Source organism: Melopsittacus undulatus, chromosome 5 (assembly GCF_012275295.1).
Source record: "Melopsittacus undulatus isolate bMelUnd1 chromosome 5, bMelUnd1.mat.Z, whole genome shotgun sequence".
In the NCBI taxonomy this organism is placed as follows: domain Eukaryota; kingdom Metazoa; phylum Chordata; class Aves; order Psittaciformes; family Psittaculidae; genus Melopsittacus; species Melopsittacus undulatus.
The window spans coordinates 56,505,221-56,521,508 of record NC_047531.1 but is presented as its reverse complement, the minus strand read 5'-3'; the positions used below and the strand labels follow the sequence as shown (position 1 = coordinate 56,521,508).

The 16,288-nt window shown below is 45.1% G+C and overlaps 1 protein-coding gene across 2 annotated transcripts in view; it reads right to left on the bottom strand.

The window, feature by feature from the left end:
• Nucleotides 1-510: 510 nt before the first annotated feature.
• WNT5B (Wnt family member 5B) overlaps nt 511-16,288 on the bottom strand; it is a 74,665-nt gene continuing 58,887 nt past the window's right edge. For both annotated transcript variants that reach the window (XM_034063344.1, XM_034063343.1), the window contains exons 4-5: nt 10,216-10,508; nt 511-2,229 (exon numbers count right to left, since the gene is read on the bottom strand). In XM_034063344.1, the coding sequence (XP_033919235.1) occupies nt 1,771-2,229; nt 10,216-10,508 (752 nt within the window). In that variant the 3' untranslated portion in view covers nt 511-1,770. The remainder of the gene's footprint in view (nt 2,230-10,215; nt 10,509-16,288) is intronic.

Below are 16,288 nucleotides of genomic sequence, written 5' to 3'. Positions count from 1 at the left end.
TTGCCTGTTGGATTAAAAAAAATAAAATAAAAACTGGACATATTGGTTTAAAAAAACAACAGCTCCTAATTATTAAACATAATTTTTCTTCCTTGTGCTTTTCTGGAGTCCTCAAATATTTGAAGTATGAAAGGTACATATAAATTCTTCTCTGGTGGTTGAAATGGTGGAATCTGTAAAACTGCAATGCTTTATAAGAAACAGAGGTTTAATATAAAAATAATAATCTTCACAACTGGCTCTTTGCTTATTGGCATATTTTGTGCATTTTAAAATTTAGAGAAAAAACCCTAACACCCTTGGAATGTCAGAAACAAAGGGGATGTATATTAGCAAACTCTTATATTTTGGGAACTGGCTTCTCTTGATTGTTCTGATTGCAAATGAACTCTGCAGATGCTGAGAGGCACAGGAAATGTCTTGTGCTAGAAAAAGCATTTGTTCCCTGCTTTATGAATTAGATTCTACTAAAATTCCAACGTGGTAAGACTGATTAGCAGACTTTGGTAATGCCTTCTGCCCTAGTACAATTTTATTATGCTCTTTTATTACCAAGGAAAAACACAGAAAATACTTCCATCGGTGAACATGCGCCCACATTCTGGGAGCAAACACATCTGTGGTTACCTTATGACAGGGAAAAGCATAGCCCCTGGACTCTGAAACATGGAGCAGCAAAGTAAGACACCTCACCAAAAGAATGAAATAAAACCACACATATACACAAGCAACAGGGAAAGAAATGTCAATGAGGGGTGTTTAATGTTAAAGAAAAACTATACATCTGGGATGGTGGTGAGGAGGATTTAATAGAGCTGAACAAGGTGACCACCTGCATCCACTTCAAAGAGTGAAAAAACTGGCAGCGGTGTGAGAACTGCTTATGGAGTCATGTGCATGTGTGTGCATTCAATGCCTCTTTCTGCTGACAAAATACAAAATATATTGCCTTTGCAAACATTCCTGGGCACTGGCAGCTTCTCCTCTACATTGGCAAATTCAGTTTCAGCATGGGATTAAAAGGAAAATAATTTAAAATCTCCCTCATGCACATAGCAATGTAGTCTGAGCTGGACCAGTTTCCCCTTGGCTCAGGAGGTACAAAAGACCTAGATGCTGGGTTCATACTAGTCAGCTCCAGGTCACACCTTCCCTCCTACCAACAGCAGGTTGTAAACCTTCCTCCACCACACTGTGGTCTGTGAAGCATCCAGGAATGGTTTACAGGATTTTAAGCTGTATTCTATGTCTTGAAAGGGGCCTTGCCTAACCTTCCCTCTCATGTGACAAAGCCCTCAGAGGGATCAAAAACTGGTTCAAAATTCTCCAGTGGGTTTAATGAAGCGGCAGGGTTTGAAACTCAGGTAACTAGGACTCACCCACATCTGGCAGTAATTTCAGATGTGCAGTAACTATGCAAAATGCTGAGACTTACTGATCAGAGCAGAAAGAACCCACCTTTCTTCTTGCTGGCTTTGTTTCTGCAATGAAACAGTGTGTGATTGTGCGTAGGGGGGAGTTCATTTTCTCAGCACCTCCTCAGCCTCTTCACCCTGACTGAAACATCCAAGGGGAGATGCACCCGCAGACAGACTCCCCAGCAGAACTGAAGGAATGGCATACCAGCTGGCCTGATGGGGGAAATTTCGAAACCAAAATGTCTCTTAAATAAGCTTCTTTAATTATTATCATCATCTGTTTATTTATACAAATATAAAATATATTTATATAGATTTATATAATATAGATTTGTTGCTTTGGTGGCTCCTTTCATTTACAGACATACTGGTCGACGATCTCTGTGCACTTTTTACACTTGACGTAACAGCACCAATGAAACTTGCAGTGGCAACGCTCCACCTGGACGCTCTTGAACTGGTCATAACCCCGTCCGCAGCACATCAGCTCACACCCATCCATGCCCTCCGAGGTCTTGTTGCACAGTCGGCCCTGGGTACCCAGAGAACCAGTGGTCTCATTGCGCAGGCAATAGTCTGGGCTGGGGTCGACGTAGACCAGGTCCTCTTGTGTTGGCATGTTGAAGCGGTTGTTCACCAGCTCCAGCTTGCCCTTGCGGCTGATCCTCATGGCCGCGGCGCTGTCGTACTTCTCCTTCAGCAAGTCGCCCACCTTGCGGAAGTCAGCCAGCTGCAGCCAGCAGGTCTTGAGGCTGCAGGAGCCTGATACACCATGGCACTTGCAGGCCACATCCGCCAGCTTGTACACAGCCTGTGGGAAAAGAAATGCAATCAGGCAAAGCTGTGCCTATTCCTGCTGCACTGGCAGCTGGCTGAATTACAATGGATTCATCACATTTCCATAGCTGCTTTCATTATCCCTCAATTTCTGTTGTTTCACCCTTCAGAGGAGACAAAAGTCTCCTCTTCCCCTGCTGCAATTGATGCGCTCCTATTCCCTAAATATTTCTGTTTCTGATCATGCTGCCTCCTCCAAACATGACTTCTGCACCTTTTTTTCCCCCAACTTAACAGCAGGGTCAAGAGAAGGAAAGAAGAGAAAGCTTCATCCCCACGTGGACTCTGGAAAGTCTCCCACTCTTACAGAGTAAGAGTAGTGTTTATTGTGGCATTTACGGTGGGGTTTCCCTTCCGAGCTGCAAAAGGGGAACACCTGGGAAGCAGCCCATTTCCAACCACCCGCACCACGAACCAACACTATATTCCAAGGGATACATCTCCATCTTTCCACGATAAAACCACGTCCCCACACCCTTTTCCTCCATCTCCGCCGAGAGGAGCTCGTTCAGGGGCAGTGTCCCAGAGGCTGTTTTCCCGAGAGCGGCAAGCAGGGGCGGTGGTGCCGGAGACGAACACCTCTGTCCTGGAGTAGAGGCCGCTCACCTCAGCTCCAGGGGGTGCTCACCCGGTGACCGCCTTGGCGGGCAGGGACACGTTGCGAGCCTGCGCCATCTTGTGTCCACAGGCTTCCCTGCAGCAGCAGCACTACAGCCATGCACAAGGGCCCACATCTCAAACAGCAAACGCAAGATTTCGGTGCGGTCTTTCCCCCCATACTGTCAGCTATGTTTGTGGGAGTCTGCGGCGGCTGTGGGTGCATCATACCCCTGAAAATCCGGCATCCGAATCAGCAAATAGGCGTGAAATGCTGGCAGCGAGCATTAAGCCCTCAGCAGAGCAAGCACACAATGTAAAGGAAAACAGTGGTTACTCTCCTCCTCCTTGCACTAGCTGGGAGGAGAGAGAAATACTGAAACATATTCTAGAATTACAAATCTCAGACCCTAGGAAAACAAACTGAAATGGAGGCTGGGTTTGTTCTTTCCATTAATTCCGGAGACAGGTACAAAACTGCGGGCTACGTGAGATCCTGTCAGCACCCACCGGCATTGACAACAGTTTGCAAAGTGCAGAGTTGGTGTCTCTGCGCAAGCAGAGCTCCAGCAGCTTAAGCGCCAGCCTTGCTCCTCATGTTCTTGCCATCAGGCTCACCTCCACTCTCCCCTGACCATCATGCACATCCACAGGGCACTGCCTCTGCCAGACCCCATGTGCCAAGCAGAGGTGTCTGGTATCAGCTGATGAATTTCCACCAGCTGTTTCTGGTAGGGGACATCAAGGAACGTGAGAGAAAACTGGGATGCTCTGAGGGAGACAGCGATATTCCCTCCAGCCAGGTTTTCTGCTGAAGAAAGCAACCAGACACTGAGGGTTCTTTTCTTCCCCATGCACCAACTCAGAAGAAAGCTTCTCAGCTCTCTGCATTCACGCTCAAAGGAGTAGGTGATTAATGCGATTGAGCATACTGCAAGTGAAACCTTCCACCTATGACTACGTTCTGGACCAGCAGCGAGAGGTCAGAGTTCTCCTACAACAACTGGTTGCTTCTGTGCCTAATGAACATCTAGTGACTCTGACAGCTAGTGAACATTCAATTTGACTTAATGGCTAAATCACATGGAGGCCAATCCAACTCCTGAGAAAGGCAATGGAGTGAGTCCTTAAAACAGAGAAGCTTTAGTTCTGCTCCTTGGAGCTCAATTTACTGAGGCAATCCCTCACAGCGCAATGTAACAGCTACAGGCTGGGAGTTAAGCACTTGTCTTGGATCAAACTACAACTGCAGAGGACCAACCACACTGTTACTTAAGGATTCCTGCTGTACTGTAACCAGACAGAGCTACAGCTGAATTTCCCGAGCCCCAGACACTTACTATATCCTCACTGCACTGCCAGCCTGCTTGTTATAAGCTTGTGTTAGCACTTTTTGGTTACAGTCCTGTCAAATCCCAGGCCACTCATGCCTCCCTTGCCCTTGCATGTGTTTTTATAAAGTATTACAATTCTTCCTAATCCTGGGCTTTGTTCCTTTAGAAAAACACTGCAACTCGATCCCCCTCAGTTAATGTCATGGGACTGAGTTCACTCTGACTTGGCTTTAAGCAACTGATGCTCAAAACATCTGGCCCATGTGGGTAGTAGCAGTGCTGGGGAATGCGAATGCTACCAGCATCGCAGGTGAACATGGAGCCACTCAGCCCCCTGCAGCTCCCACCATTAATGTCCCATGGAGCTAACCATAGCTTCAGCTGCTAAATGGCTCTCCCACTCTCCCCCTTCACTACCCAAATGGGGAGAATGCAGAGGAAATTGGAGAATTCCTCTCTGACCAGGCACAGGTCAAGGTAAAGAATAACAGACCCCACATGCAGTTCTGAGGGCAGGGTCTGATCGATGGCCATGCCACTTAAACAGGTTGAAAATGTCTCTAATGGAAAGGCTTAAAGGTCCTTCCCATAAGCCCAAGTTCTCTTCCAATTCTTTTCTTGCAATAATGGGAATGGGAAGAGAATTAATGGTGAATTCCTATGTGGTCAATTAGCCAGACCCCCTTCCAGGCTCTTCTGGTAATGGCTTGAGTGACTGATGACTGAGGCCTGCCATATGCTGACTGGGTAAACAGTGCAGAACGACTGACCACCACAGTCTGCCAGACAGAGTGACAGATAAGGAATAGCGGGAAATAAGAGAGTGTAATGGAGACCAATTGGAGGAAAAAGACAGATGGAAGGAAAGGATGTACTGAGATAACAGCTAAAGACAAACAAACATGGGCAATAAAGCCAGGAGGCACCATAACAAGGATTCTGACGTGGAGTGAAGAGGTGATGGGGTCAGGACTCCCTGAAAGATAAAAGATCTCTGGTCTCCTCCTGCTCCTCTCAGCTCCTTCTGAGACCCATGGAGAGCAGGAACAATCTTCTCTCCTGCCATCAGAGCTCCTCAGGGTTCAAGGAGGACTTTCTCACCCACAGGAAACTGAGTGAGGGGACACACCAAAAGTCTTCCTAAAAATGACAAGACATCAACTGAAACACTGGCTGGTAAAATGGGGGAAGGCTGTAAGTGGGATGGCACTTGGTGGTCACCTAGCAGTGCTCACTGCCGTGTCTCCAGTACTCCCTTCTTTCAGCATCGCCTTGTGGGAGTATGGAGTTACAAGTGTACCTTCCTACTTCCAAAACCAGAATCTCAGAAGTTGAGGAATGCAGGACCAGACGGGCCTTCCTCCGTTTTCAAGTATGATCTCTTGCTATTGTAGGCACAGCTTCAAATAATATTTTCCTTAAATGTACAGAGTGCCCTTTTAAAAGCAATTAGGTTTTCGGCCACCATCATTCTGATCACTATTCCAATGATAAAGTACCTTTTCCTAATTCCCAGCCTAAACGTATTCACTTTATGCCCATTTGCTATTGTGCCAAATTGGCCTTTTGCTTAAAAAGTACTTTTCCTTCCCTGTTATTTCTCCTGCTAACACAGACATCAGTCATACCCTCTCTCAACTTTCACTTTGCTAGGCTAAACATGGCAAGCTATTCCAGCCCACTTTCTTAAGAAAAGATTCGTATCCCTTGAGTCCACCATAACAAGCCTTTTCTAGTCTGAGGTCATTTTGCTCGGGAATATGAGAACATACAATGTTTTGGGGCCTCACAAGAGCTGAATACAATGGCATTAGTATTCCCCCATTGTTTTCTAAAAATACTTTCCCTAGTACATTACAGGGTATTTACCACCTTCCGAGCCACATTACATCTGCAGTCATCTGCAGCGGACTGCTCTAACCCATTCTTTTCAACTCATTTCCTAATAACTAAAAATGTTTTTCATACAAGACCTCGTCTTCATGTTGTTTTATTGGATGTCATTAGCTGCTGTACAGAATTTGGATTTTCCTCTGTATTTGTAATACCTGGCACCTTTACATCATCAGGAAATTTCCTCAGCCCATTCCAATTCTTGTGTTGAGGCTGTGAAACAAAAATACCAAGTGTTGATCTTGAGGTAAGTCCTTGAAGACTTGCTAACTAAGCTCTGTTAATAATCAAGGTCTGACACCTTTCCTTGAACCAGTTTCTTGTCTGTCTCATAGCTGCTGCATTTTTCCTTATCTTTCCCAATGTAACCAAGCGTTTCCCACATGGAAATACATAAAATGTCTCACAGAAGTGCTTATGAATTAGATCTAATAGATCTAGTTTGGTTTTTAGGAGATCAATTATGTTCTAAGTGATTGTGTGATCACTCTTTGAGGAATCCTTCACAAATTACGTCACATTTTGCTTCTTCCTCCAAGATATCCTTTCCCTGAGGTCCTCCTGTAAGTTCTGCTGAGGTCACACTGCCTGTGCTGCCAAGTGCCAGCTCTTTCAGAGTGACAGGTAAGAAAGCTGGCACTCCCTGTGCCCACTTGAGAGCTTTACACAACCTGAGTTTTGCTTCCACCTAGGTGGTGATAGTTTCCATTTCTAAGAGCCAAGAGGAAAGACTACCCTGTACTGTCCAAATACCATCCTGACCAGACAACCCTGGAACCCATAACAGCGCCATCTCAGAGCCATCAGGATTCTCCTGTCCAGATCCTTCCACGTTCATCTCCTTTCCCAGCATCTCCATTCCTCGCTACCCCCAAATCCTCATCCACTCAGTCCACCCTGAAACCCCAGCCTCATTTACTCCAGAGCAGCCCTCTGCTCTTCCAATCCTTTGCTGCCACCTGATTCCCATTTGAATCATTTGACCCGATCACAAACTCCCCTCCATCATCAGCCCCCTGCACCTTCCCACCCACCTCAGGTCTGCAGGCCCCAACCTTCTGTACTTGCTGCTCAGCTCCTCTTCCTCTACCTGTGTGAATATGACAGCTACCTCCTCTTGCCTTACTTACTCCCACAGCATGCCAGCACCATTATCTACTACTGCCTCCTGTGACAGACCGTGCCTGGCTTGCCCCAGAAAAATCTCTGGAGGATTTAAAAATCTACACTACAAGCACTTATTCATCCAGGCAAAAGTACTGAGGACAGAAGAGACATCCCCATTGTGTAGCAGACATATGGTACCCCTCCCCACGAGCAATGCCCCCTATTCCAACTTGAAGCCTCAAGTAAAGCACTTGCTTATTTTGGGGCTCAAAACTACTTCATCTTTGGAGTCTGCCCTGTCCTCATTCACTAGCAGTCTCCTTTCTTCCAATTTCCAATTTGCAAAGTTTAAAAACTTTCCCTGTTTATTTTACTATCCTTTGCAAGGTCTGACTCAGCGTGATTTTTTACTGTTCTCACTTCATCTTTACACTTCTTGACCTCTAAGAGCTTTTCATTATTTATTTGCTATCAGTTCTTTTTTTTTCCCCATTTTAGTAGGCTTTCAGTCTGTTCCTAACAGCTTCTCTGTGGTAGTTATTCATTCAGTGAGGTCTGGATATTCTTCCTACAAGGTTTTTCCTCTTGCTTGGCATGCAGAATTGTAATGGCTTTAGCATCTTTGACTTGAAAAAGTTCCAGACCTCCTCCACATCAAGTTCCCCATCTGAGTTTACTAACCAGCTCCCTTAGTTTATCAGAGTTTGTTCTTTGAAATCCACAAGCTTAATTACACACTGGTTTATACTTCCATTTAATTTAATCTAAAATGACTTGTGTTCATTTAATCTAAGCTTATTTTCTACAGCCATCTGTTCTTCAGAGTCTATGAAAACCAAACTTGAAATAACATTGTCTTTTGCTGGCCCCTTTGGAAAGCCTTTGTCCAGGTCCAGTTTGTGCATTAACGGGAGACAGAAATCGCTTTGACAGCTTGTCTACAGAGTCCAAAGCAGCACGGACACTGTACCCTTCCAAGCACAATTTAAACAGCTTTCTGCACTGTAATAAAGGCAAGACACAGCTGGGCTTAGCTGTCTTTAAAACAGAGCAAAACTTTCTTCCATCTAAAACAGCGTCATCATCTGAAATCACAGCTCAGTGATATTCTTATTCTTACCCATATAACAAGAATAACAAGACAGGGTAGTGTTTCACCCATGCTGCGGAGCAAGTATCTTCAGACTTGATCTTTTAATACAGATGTTACTACAGTTCAACTGGCGCCTCAAACTATTGGCCATATTCTGTCTCTGGATCCCTCAAGGCAATAGGACTGCCTGTAAAACATCGCATAACATATTCACTCTCTATTTTAGACAGGGTATTTATTTGTAGTAATCCAAGTTCATGACTCCAGACATATAAGATGTTCAAAGCATGTAATGCAGAGAAGAATGTCACTTTCAGGCTACTGCTCTGTGGAGGAATAGTCCCCCCCATTTATAAGGAAATGTGGACTCTATGCCCTTCCAAGCCAAAAAAAAAACCAACCTCAAACCAAAACCCACTGAGTTGTACAGCTTTCAGTTGCACCATTTTCCACCTACTGCAAATTTACTGCCATTTGGTTTTACAAAAGAAGCACAGAGTATTTGCAATGCTTCAACCTGACACATTGATTCCACAATCAAAAAAATAGAGCAAAACTTCCTTGGTGGCAAAATGAAGCCAAAATTACATGTGGAAAACACAGACACACATGGGAAAGAGAGTAACAATTAGAAGTAAGAAAGGGAAGTACCCTCACGAAACTGAGGATATTAGTTAAGAATGTGCAAATGAGCGAGTCTAAGTACACTTAACAGGATTTTATAACATGCATTAGAAATGAAATTAACCTCAGAAAAGCTCACTAGTAGGGAACACTGATAAAAATCCTACACACCCTGTGAAAAAGACGCAACTGTTCAAATAAGTATTCCTGTTCTACATTTGGAAAGAGGCAGGACTACATAGTTGTACTGCATATGAATGATGCTATACCTTCCAGGCTATTAATCACAGACAGAGTAATTATGTAAACAACAAATGTGCATACACTGGACACAAACAAAGGGGGCAACTTCACCTACGTTTACAGAATCACTGAGACCAATACCAGAACCCTGCGTGTCATTTTGGTATCCAGTTTCTTAAAGGATATGAGAAAACTGGGAAGGGTATGCTAAAGTAATGTGAAAATTATTTTATGGCTGATGAGAAACTCTGAAAGTGAGAGAGTCTTCAGCGCTCAATCTAGTTTGTCAAGAAAGTGGTGAATAAATTACAGTAGATAAATACTTCTATGTAGAGGACATTCTGATTACTAAGAGGCTTTTGGATCTAGCTGTGAAAGTCAGAAAAAGAGCTGATTGGAAGCTGATGCCAGATAAATGCAAATGATAATGAGGTACAGTGTCAAAACAGGGTGATTAATGATGGTAGCATACTACAAAGGAAGTGTTGGATTCTCCATTCCTAGGGGTCTCCAGATCAAAACTGTGTTATCTTCTCAGAAAATGTCACCTAGAATCAGATTACTTATTTTGCCCAATACCAAGGTAAATGAGCAAGGCATAAGTTTCAGAGATACTTATACCAGGTAGTCTGATTCGATGTTTGCTTCTGGTCTTATATTCCAAAACTCTGAATGACAGCAGTAGAAGAGAACTCCACATGCCAACAGATTCTCCTTTTCAACACCAGCCTGTTCCTTTGGCAGTTCTGGAAAGCCAGTTTCTGAGATGTAAACCTTGAAAGTGGGCCATGACAGCACCTAGTTTATTTGGAAACAGCTTACATGTCTGCATTTGCATGCCATACAGCATCTCATTTAGCTTTAGCTGGCAACAGAAGCCTGCCACTAAAACTGGAATCTAATAATGTCAATATTGCCTGTAATATTCACAGAAATGCAACAAATATGACCGTACACCATTACTGGGGTATCACTGGACAATCTCTATCAACCCTGCAAGTAATTTCAAGCTATCTGAAGCCTTCTGAATCTGCCTTTGAGAAGGGGAAAGTGTCAGCACAGGTCTTACCCTGCGACCAGCCTCGTTGTTCTGCAAGTTCATCAGCATGCGAGCCTGTTCCTCTGACCCTCTCACGTAGTTCTTCTCCCTCTCCTTGGCATCCACAAACTCCTTGGCAAAACGATAGCCATACTCCACATTATCCCCGCAGCCACCCCACAGCCAGTCTCGGGGCAAGTCCTTGGGCCGGGCCGTCCGGCTGCAGCCACAGCTGGAGAGCTCTCCTTCACGGCAAGCCCGGCTGATGGCGTTCACCACCCCCGCAGCGCTGACAGCATAGGTGAAAGCAGTCTCTCGGCTACCTGCAAGAGAGACATGAGAAGCAAACTAACAAGAGACAGATCTCATTTAACAAACACAACACACAGCAAGGAGCAAGCACCCTGTTCTGGCAAAGAGGGAACAATCCTAAGACATGCTTGCATCCCATTTTTGTTTTCATTTCATAGTAACAGCTCCAGTCAACTGACTGCCCTATGTAACCAGGATCAAACCCAAATCTGATTCTCTGACACACACCAGGGAAGGGTCTGAGTCCTCCTGTTGCTTGGAGGAATGCTCTTGGGAAGATCATGTTCTTCATGAATTTGTAAGTGCTACTCCTCAAGAGTTGTTTTTATTACACCTGTTTGCGTATTTAAAAGCCCTGGAAACTCCAGAAACACAAATACCATAGGCAGGGACTGCTCAGTCTCTTTCCCCTTCAGTATTCTCTCATTTTAACCTAAAGGAAACTCTCAAGCAAGAGGGTTATTCACTTGCTGAAAACACAGCTGCTGCCTAAGCCACTGCAACCACTGAAAACAACTGATGAGCTTGGGTCTGTGCAAAAGAAGTATTCTGGTCAAGCCAGATATCACTCGGGAATGATCTTCATTTAACTGGGACAAGCACTCTTTATGGGCTCTTCAGCTCATCGACCTTATTTTAGTTTACATGAGGTCAGCTGAGAACTGTTTTGAGACAAACTGAAGGAAACCCGTTTTTACACTAAAGCTTTGAGGCAGAGGCTCTTCCAACGCCTACAGAGCTACAGTGCTGGAATAAGTAAAATTTCCCATGTAGACAATAATAAATGAAAAGACTTTCCATTAGCACGTTTACTAGAGACTGCCCTGCTTGGAGTGTATGCTCTATAAAGCTCAGAGTGCAAGCCAAGCAGCTGGATCAGGTCTCTAGCTATGTATTCCTGGCCGTGATTCAGCCCCAATTTGACCGGGGCACAAACACAGCCAGCACTGCATGAGGCCAAGCGTGCAGCACCAGCGAGTGCAGTGGGTCTGAATGGGGTGAGTAGAGGGGGGTGAGGAGAATGAGGCAATCCACACCTGCATTATCACCACACAGTGTAGCAGATAGCTAAATTGACACCTTCAGAGTCATTGCATGCATCACCAAACTTTCAGGTGATAAAGAGAACAACTGCCAAAGCTTCACTTGAATAAGCAAATCTGATTGTGAAGAGCTACTTACAAGCCCCAGCAAGATGCTCTCAAGCAAATTTGAATGACTTCAGAGGGCAGATTCTCCAAGAACAGTTTGTCACTAGCCCACGAGGCTCTCAGTGCCAGCTCCCTCAGCAGGACTGAGCTGATGCTTTTGGTATGCTCTTGTTCCAATTTGCATGTGCTGACAATCTGTAATTAATAGCAGCTTATCACCAGCTTAGTGGTAATGACCCAAGACAAAAGGCAAGGCTGTGAATGGCATCCACGTTGCAGAACAACTTGTGATTTTTCCCCCCCCCCCATCAATGAGGAGTTTCTGCTATGGAGCACAGCACAATGCTGATAAAATGCTACAGGATTTTATACATAATACAGAAGGGAAGGCCTTACTAGTAGCTCATAAGGAGAGGAGTGCGGCCTCCAAACCTCCTTGGTCCAGGAGATAAAGAAGAGTGACTCCTAGTTAAGGTAATTCAGTTGAGACTGAGTTATAAGGGAGTTATGGTCTTTTTTCAGCAACCAAAAATAAAGCCTTTACTCATCTGTTTTGTTTTGCATGCTATTTGTATTTTAAAGTAACAGTCCAATGGGTGGGTTTTGCCCTTTTCAGTCTATGCCTGTATGGTGAGAGCCCCTTGGACACACCAATCATCCTGTTAAGCACAGCACTCTCTGCATCTGTACAGGTTAAAATATATACAATGGGGGGACCTCCCGGTGTTACAGCTGGCTAACAGAGCCTGCATGACTCCAGGTGCTTAGCATCCTTATGGCTTAATTGAGACCCCTGCAAGCACAGACTGGTTTACACTTTTACTGTCCATATTTTAATCATCTCCACATTTCAGATTTAGCAGCACAACAACTCAATATGCAGCCCCTGGATCTGCATGAGTTCTTTAGGTTGCTGAGGATGGGGCTAAGAGAGGCTGAAAGAAGTTTCAGTGTGTTTTTGGGGTTTTTTTCTCTTGTTGCCCACAAAGCAGAACAAACCACAGCGCTCATCAGAAGTAGGTTTGGAAAACTGCAGCTTGGTCTGGGGGGCAGGATCGACCGTGCATGAAACCTTGTGCTTAATACAAAGCAAATTTGTAGCTAGCAGCTGTGGGCTTGCACATCCCAGTTTTCTCTGCTCTTCTGCCAGCTTTGGAAAAGTATTTGGGTTTTCACTTATAATCTCAAAGTTCACTCCAGTTCCACACCTCTGCGCTGTCAACTCAAAGGACAACCCCCCTTCTGCCCTCTCCCACACCTCTCCCAAGCCAAAAGCTGGGGTCACCCCGACGCTGGGGGACCCGGGAGGCTCAGCTCTGCCTGCTAGCGTGGAGCTCCACGGAGCTCTGCTGCCCTCCTCAGCCTGCCGGCCACCAGCACTACCCGCAGCACAAGGGGGGAGCGCTGGGCTGTGGCAGCTTTTGGGGACACCATTGCGGGTACTAGCGTGAGCAATACCCAGGCGACTTGCTGGTACCCGCAGCTTGCTTTTCTGGAGCTGCTTCAGAAGGAAATGCGAGAAGAACAGACCCCAGTGGGGAGACTGACACAAAGATGGTAAAAATGTGTCACTTTTTTGATGAAAAAGTTTTAGTTTCAACTGATTTCTTTTTTTTCTTTTTTTTTTTTTAAGAAAAAGCATTCCCCAAGGTTTGCCAATCTCAAAGAAAAAAGAAGGAAAAATATTCAAATATTCCTCTTTGTTCTTTTATGACTTTTTTTTCCTCCTTTTTGCATTTGAAAAGGCAGAAGAGATAAAATCTCTGGCTGCAGAAATGACTGGACTAACCTGGAAACCCCAGCCTTGCATTTAGGATTCCACTGAAGGAGGTATATTCTCTCCTCCCCTGAGGAAATTCTAACACGACCTTTTTGGGTGCTCCGTCCTCTCCCTCATAAATGTAGCGGTAAGGAATGTGTCTGTTTATAATGCACAGAGACACACATACAAACAAATGCGGTCTAAAATCTGTATTGACAGAATAAGAAGCAACTTCAGAAGGGTAATTTTTGTACATTGCCAGATATCATCAGTGAATAAACCACATTGAAAAGGTAAGAGCAATTCTCATGACCACACGAACACTATGGAAGACCAATGCTAAAAAGCAGCCTACTTCAGTGCTGCTGATGCTCTGCTTAAGCTTTGTGTCACTGGACTGCCTCACCTCTATGAAATGCACAAAATGAAGGTGTAATGATTAAACACAGACCGACCACAGGCCTCCCATTTTTCTGAGCTGAGCCAAGTTCTACAAAGGAGAAAGGAAACAAATCTTCCAGGTTTCTGAGTGCACACTCTTGTGAGCATCTCCCAGGCTTTGGACTTGGCCAGGACAGGTTCTCCTCTCTCTCACAATCTAAAGCAGCTCAAGAAATCATATAATATATGCCATGCCTGAATCAGTGGGTGGGCAGCTGAAGGTTGTTGGCACACTATACACCTTCTGGGTTCTTCTTATCGCTTTTCTCCCCCCACTCTCCACAACACTCTGGCATGCCTCTGCGCCCTTGTAGATATTCTGGTCTCCAGACCTTCCTCGTGCCATTGCACAGAGTACAGAAAAAGGGCTGTGATCCAGAACTGGGGCTCAGAAGTTGAAAACAGGAGACAGGCACACAGTATGAACCCAGGGAAGAATGACTTTATATCAGAAACAACCCAAGAGACTGGAAGGTTTTGTCTCCTTACCCAGCATGGAAAACAAATCTGCTGAAATGATGACCAATGCCTCATTACAAAGTAGGAAAAAGTAAAAGCGGAAGGTGGAAGAGGAAAGAGGCAGCATCCCCCTCCACAACAGCTTATCACTGATGTAGACAACAGCGGTGAATCATCATAGTCCCCGTAATACCGTAGGCCACATTTGGTTACATTTTTCTTACTTCTGTCTTGATACTGGAGTATCAGCATCTGAACATGCTCTAACTGACCAGAGAATCTAAAGGAGATGGACTCAAAACTCTTTGTCAGAGTATGTTTTCAACAGCAGGCAACCACAGGCAGTCACCTCACAGACACTCCGATCAGCAGATTCCTACCAGAGATACAACAGTATTATTATTCCTAACGAACAAAATGCATGCATGAACAAACAAAATAGTAGCAGCAGGACTGCTGGATGTACCATCACATACCCACAACAGCTCCTTCCTCATCAAAACCCAAATCTAAACTAACAGGATCAAATTAACTTTAGAGAAGAAGAATCTTCCCTCTTCCACTATTCACTCTAATCCTTCTTCCCATATACCCTCTGATGCTTCCTGATGGCTTTTCATCCTTCAACTCTGATCTTTGCTTTCTCTTAGTTCACCCCTACTTCTTTTCCCCAGGCATGGACTCGCACAGTGCACCAACCTGGAGCTGCAGGAAGGTTGTGAAGAAGAGGATGACGTTTGCTGCAGAAAGAGATATTTCTATTTCATTCTGGAGTTGCAAGGTTCATTTTGGGGACCTGAAATTTATCCCGTTCTTTGGGATAAGTTACATACAAGAGAGGGACTCCAGAAGCAAAAGGTGGAGGTGGCTGAAACTGTAGTTTTCATACCCCAAAGCACAAGTTTTAACAGTATGGGATTGCAAGCAGCCTCATCTGGCCACCACCCCTGCTATCACAAAGCAAAGGATCAAGGATGTGCAGCTGCCTTGGATCTGTATCAGGAGCTGAAATTATGTGTCAGGAAACAGCATTTCCCAGGGGAATATCCCAGAGAAGCAGGGATTTGTTGGGGTATGAGCTGGACAGAAAGGGAGGAATCAGAATGGCTCTGATGGGCTGAATTAGGAATTCCGAAAGGTTAAGTAACACATGCAGAAATACCCCTTACAGTACTGTAGCATCACACACAGGAGTTTCAGGATCAAATGGAAGCGACCATGGGACTTAGTTACCTTGGTGTCCTGTCACCTTGATGCCCCAGAGGTATTAAAGCTGCATCTCCTGGGGATTTTTGAGAGTGAAACCAAAAAGGTGCAAGCAATGCTGAGGGAAGCTGAGGGTGCAGGAGCTGCTAAGTGTTTTCCCCAACCACACAGCTGAGAAATAGTGCCTGTTCTTCAGTGTAAATGATCGGCTTTGTGGGTGAGAAACAAAAACTCTTCACATGGGACCTGAAGAGAGAGCAAGCTTGTGTGTGTGTGCGTACGCTTGTGTGAGCGGCTGTTTTAACACCTTTTCTTTATTGTCCTGCCTGTCGGACACATCAAACCAAGCCCGGATTTCTCAGTTTCTTGCCATCAGATGATTGCATTTCAAAAGAAGCTGGGACAATGCAGCTAGGTCACACCTCAATTCAAGTGCAGCAATGGCCTGTCAATGCACCTCTTTTGGCCAGCAGGACAGGAATTATAAAAAATCTCTGGGGTTTACACAGACAGTGGCAGAACAGGGGAGAGGGGGGAGATCCCATGCCAGAGGAGCCTGTATTTCCCGCATCTCAGGGCTGTATTCCCCATCTGAGGGCACTCCAGATGCTGGGAAATGATAACATGGATCCATTGTTCCTGGCTCCAGCTTCTTCCCTCCCTACGTTTAAACGAGCACACAACACAAAACCAGCCTCCCTCTTCCTGACCTCCCCATGTCTGTCCGTCCGTCCTTTCCCCCCCCGCCCCCCCAAAGAAAGTGTGTGTGTCC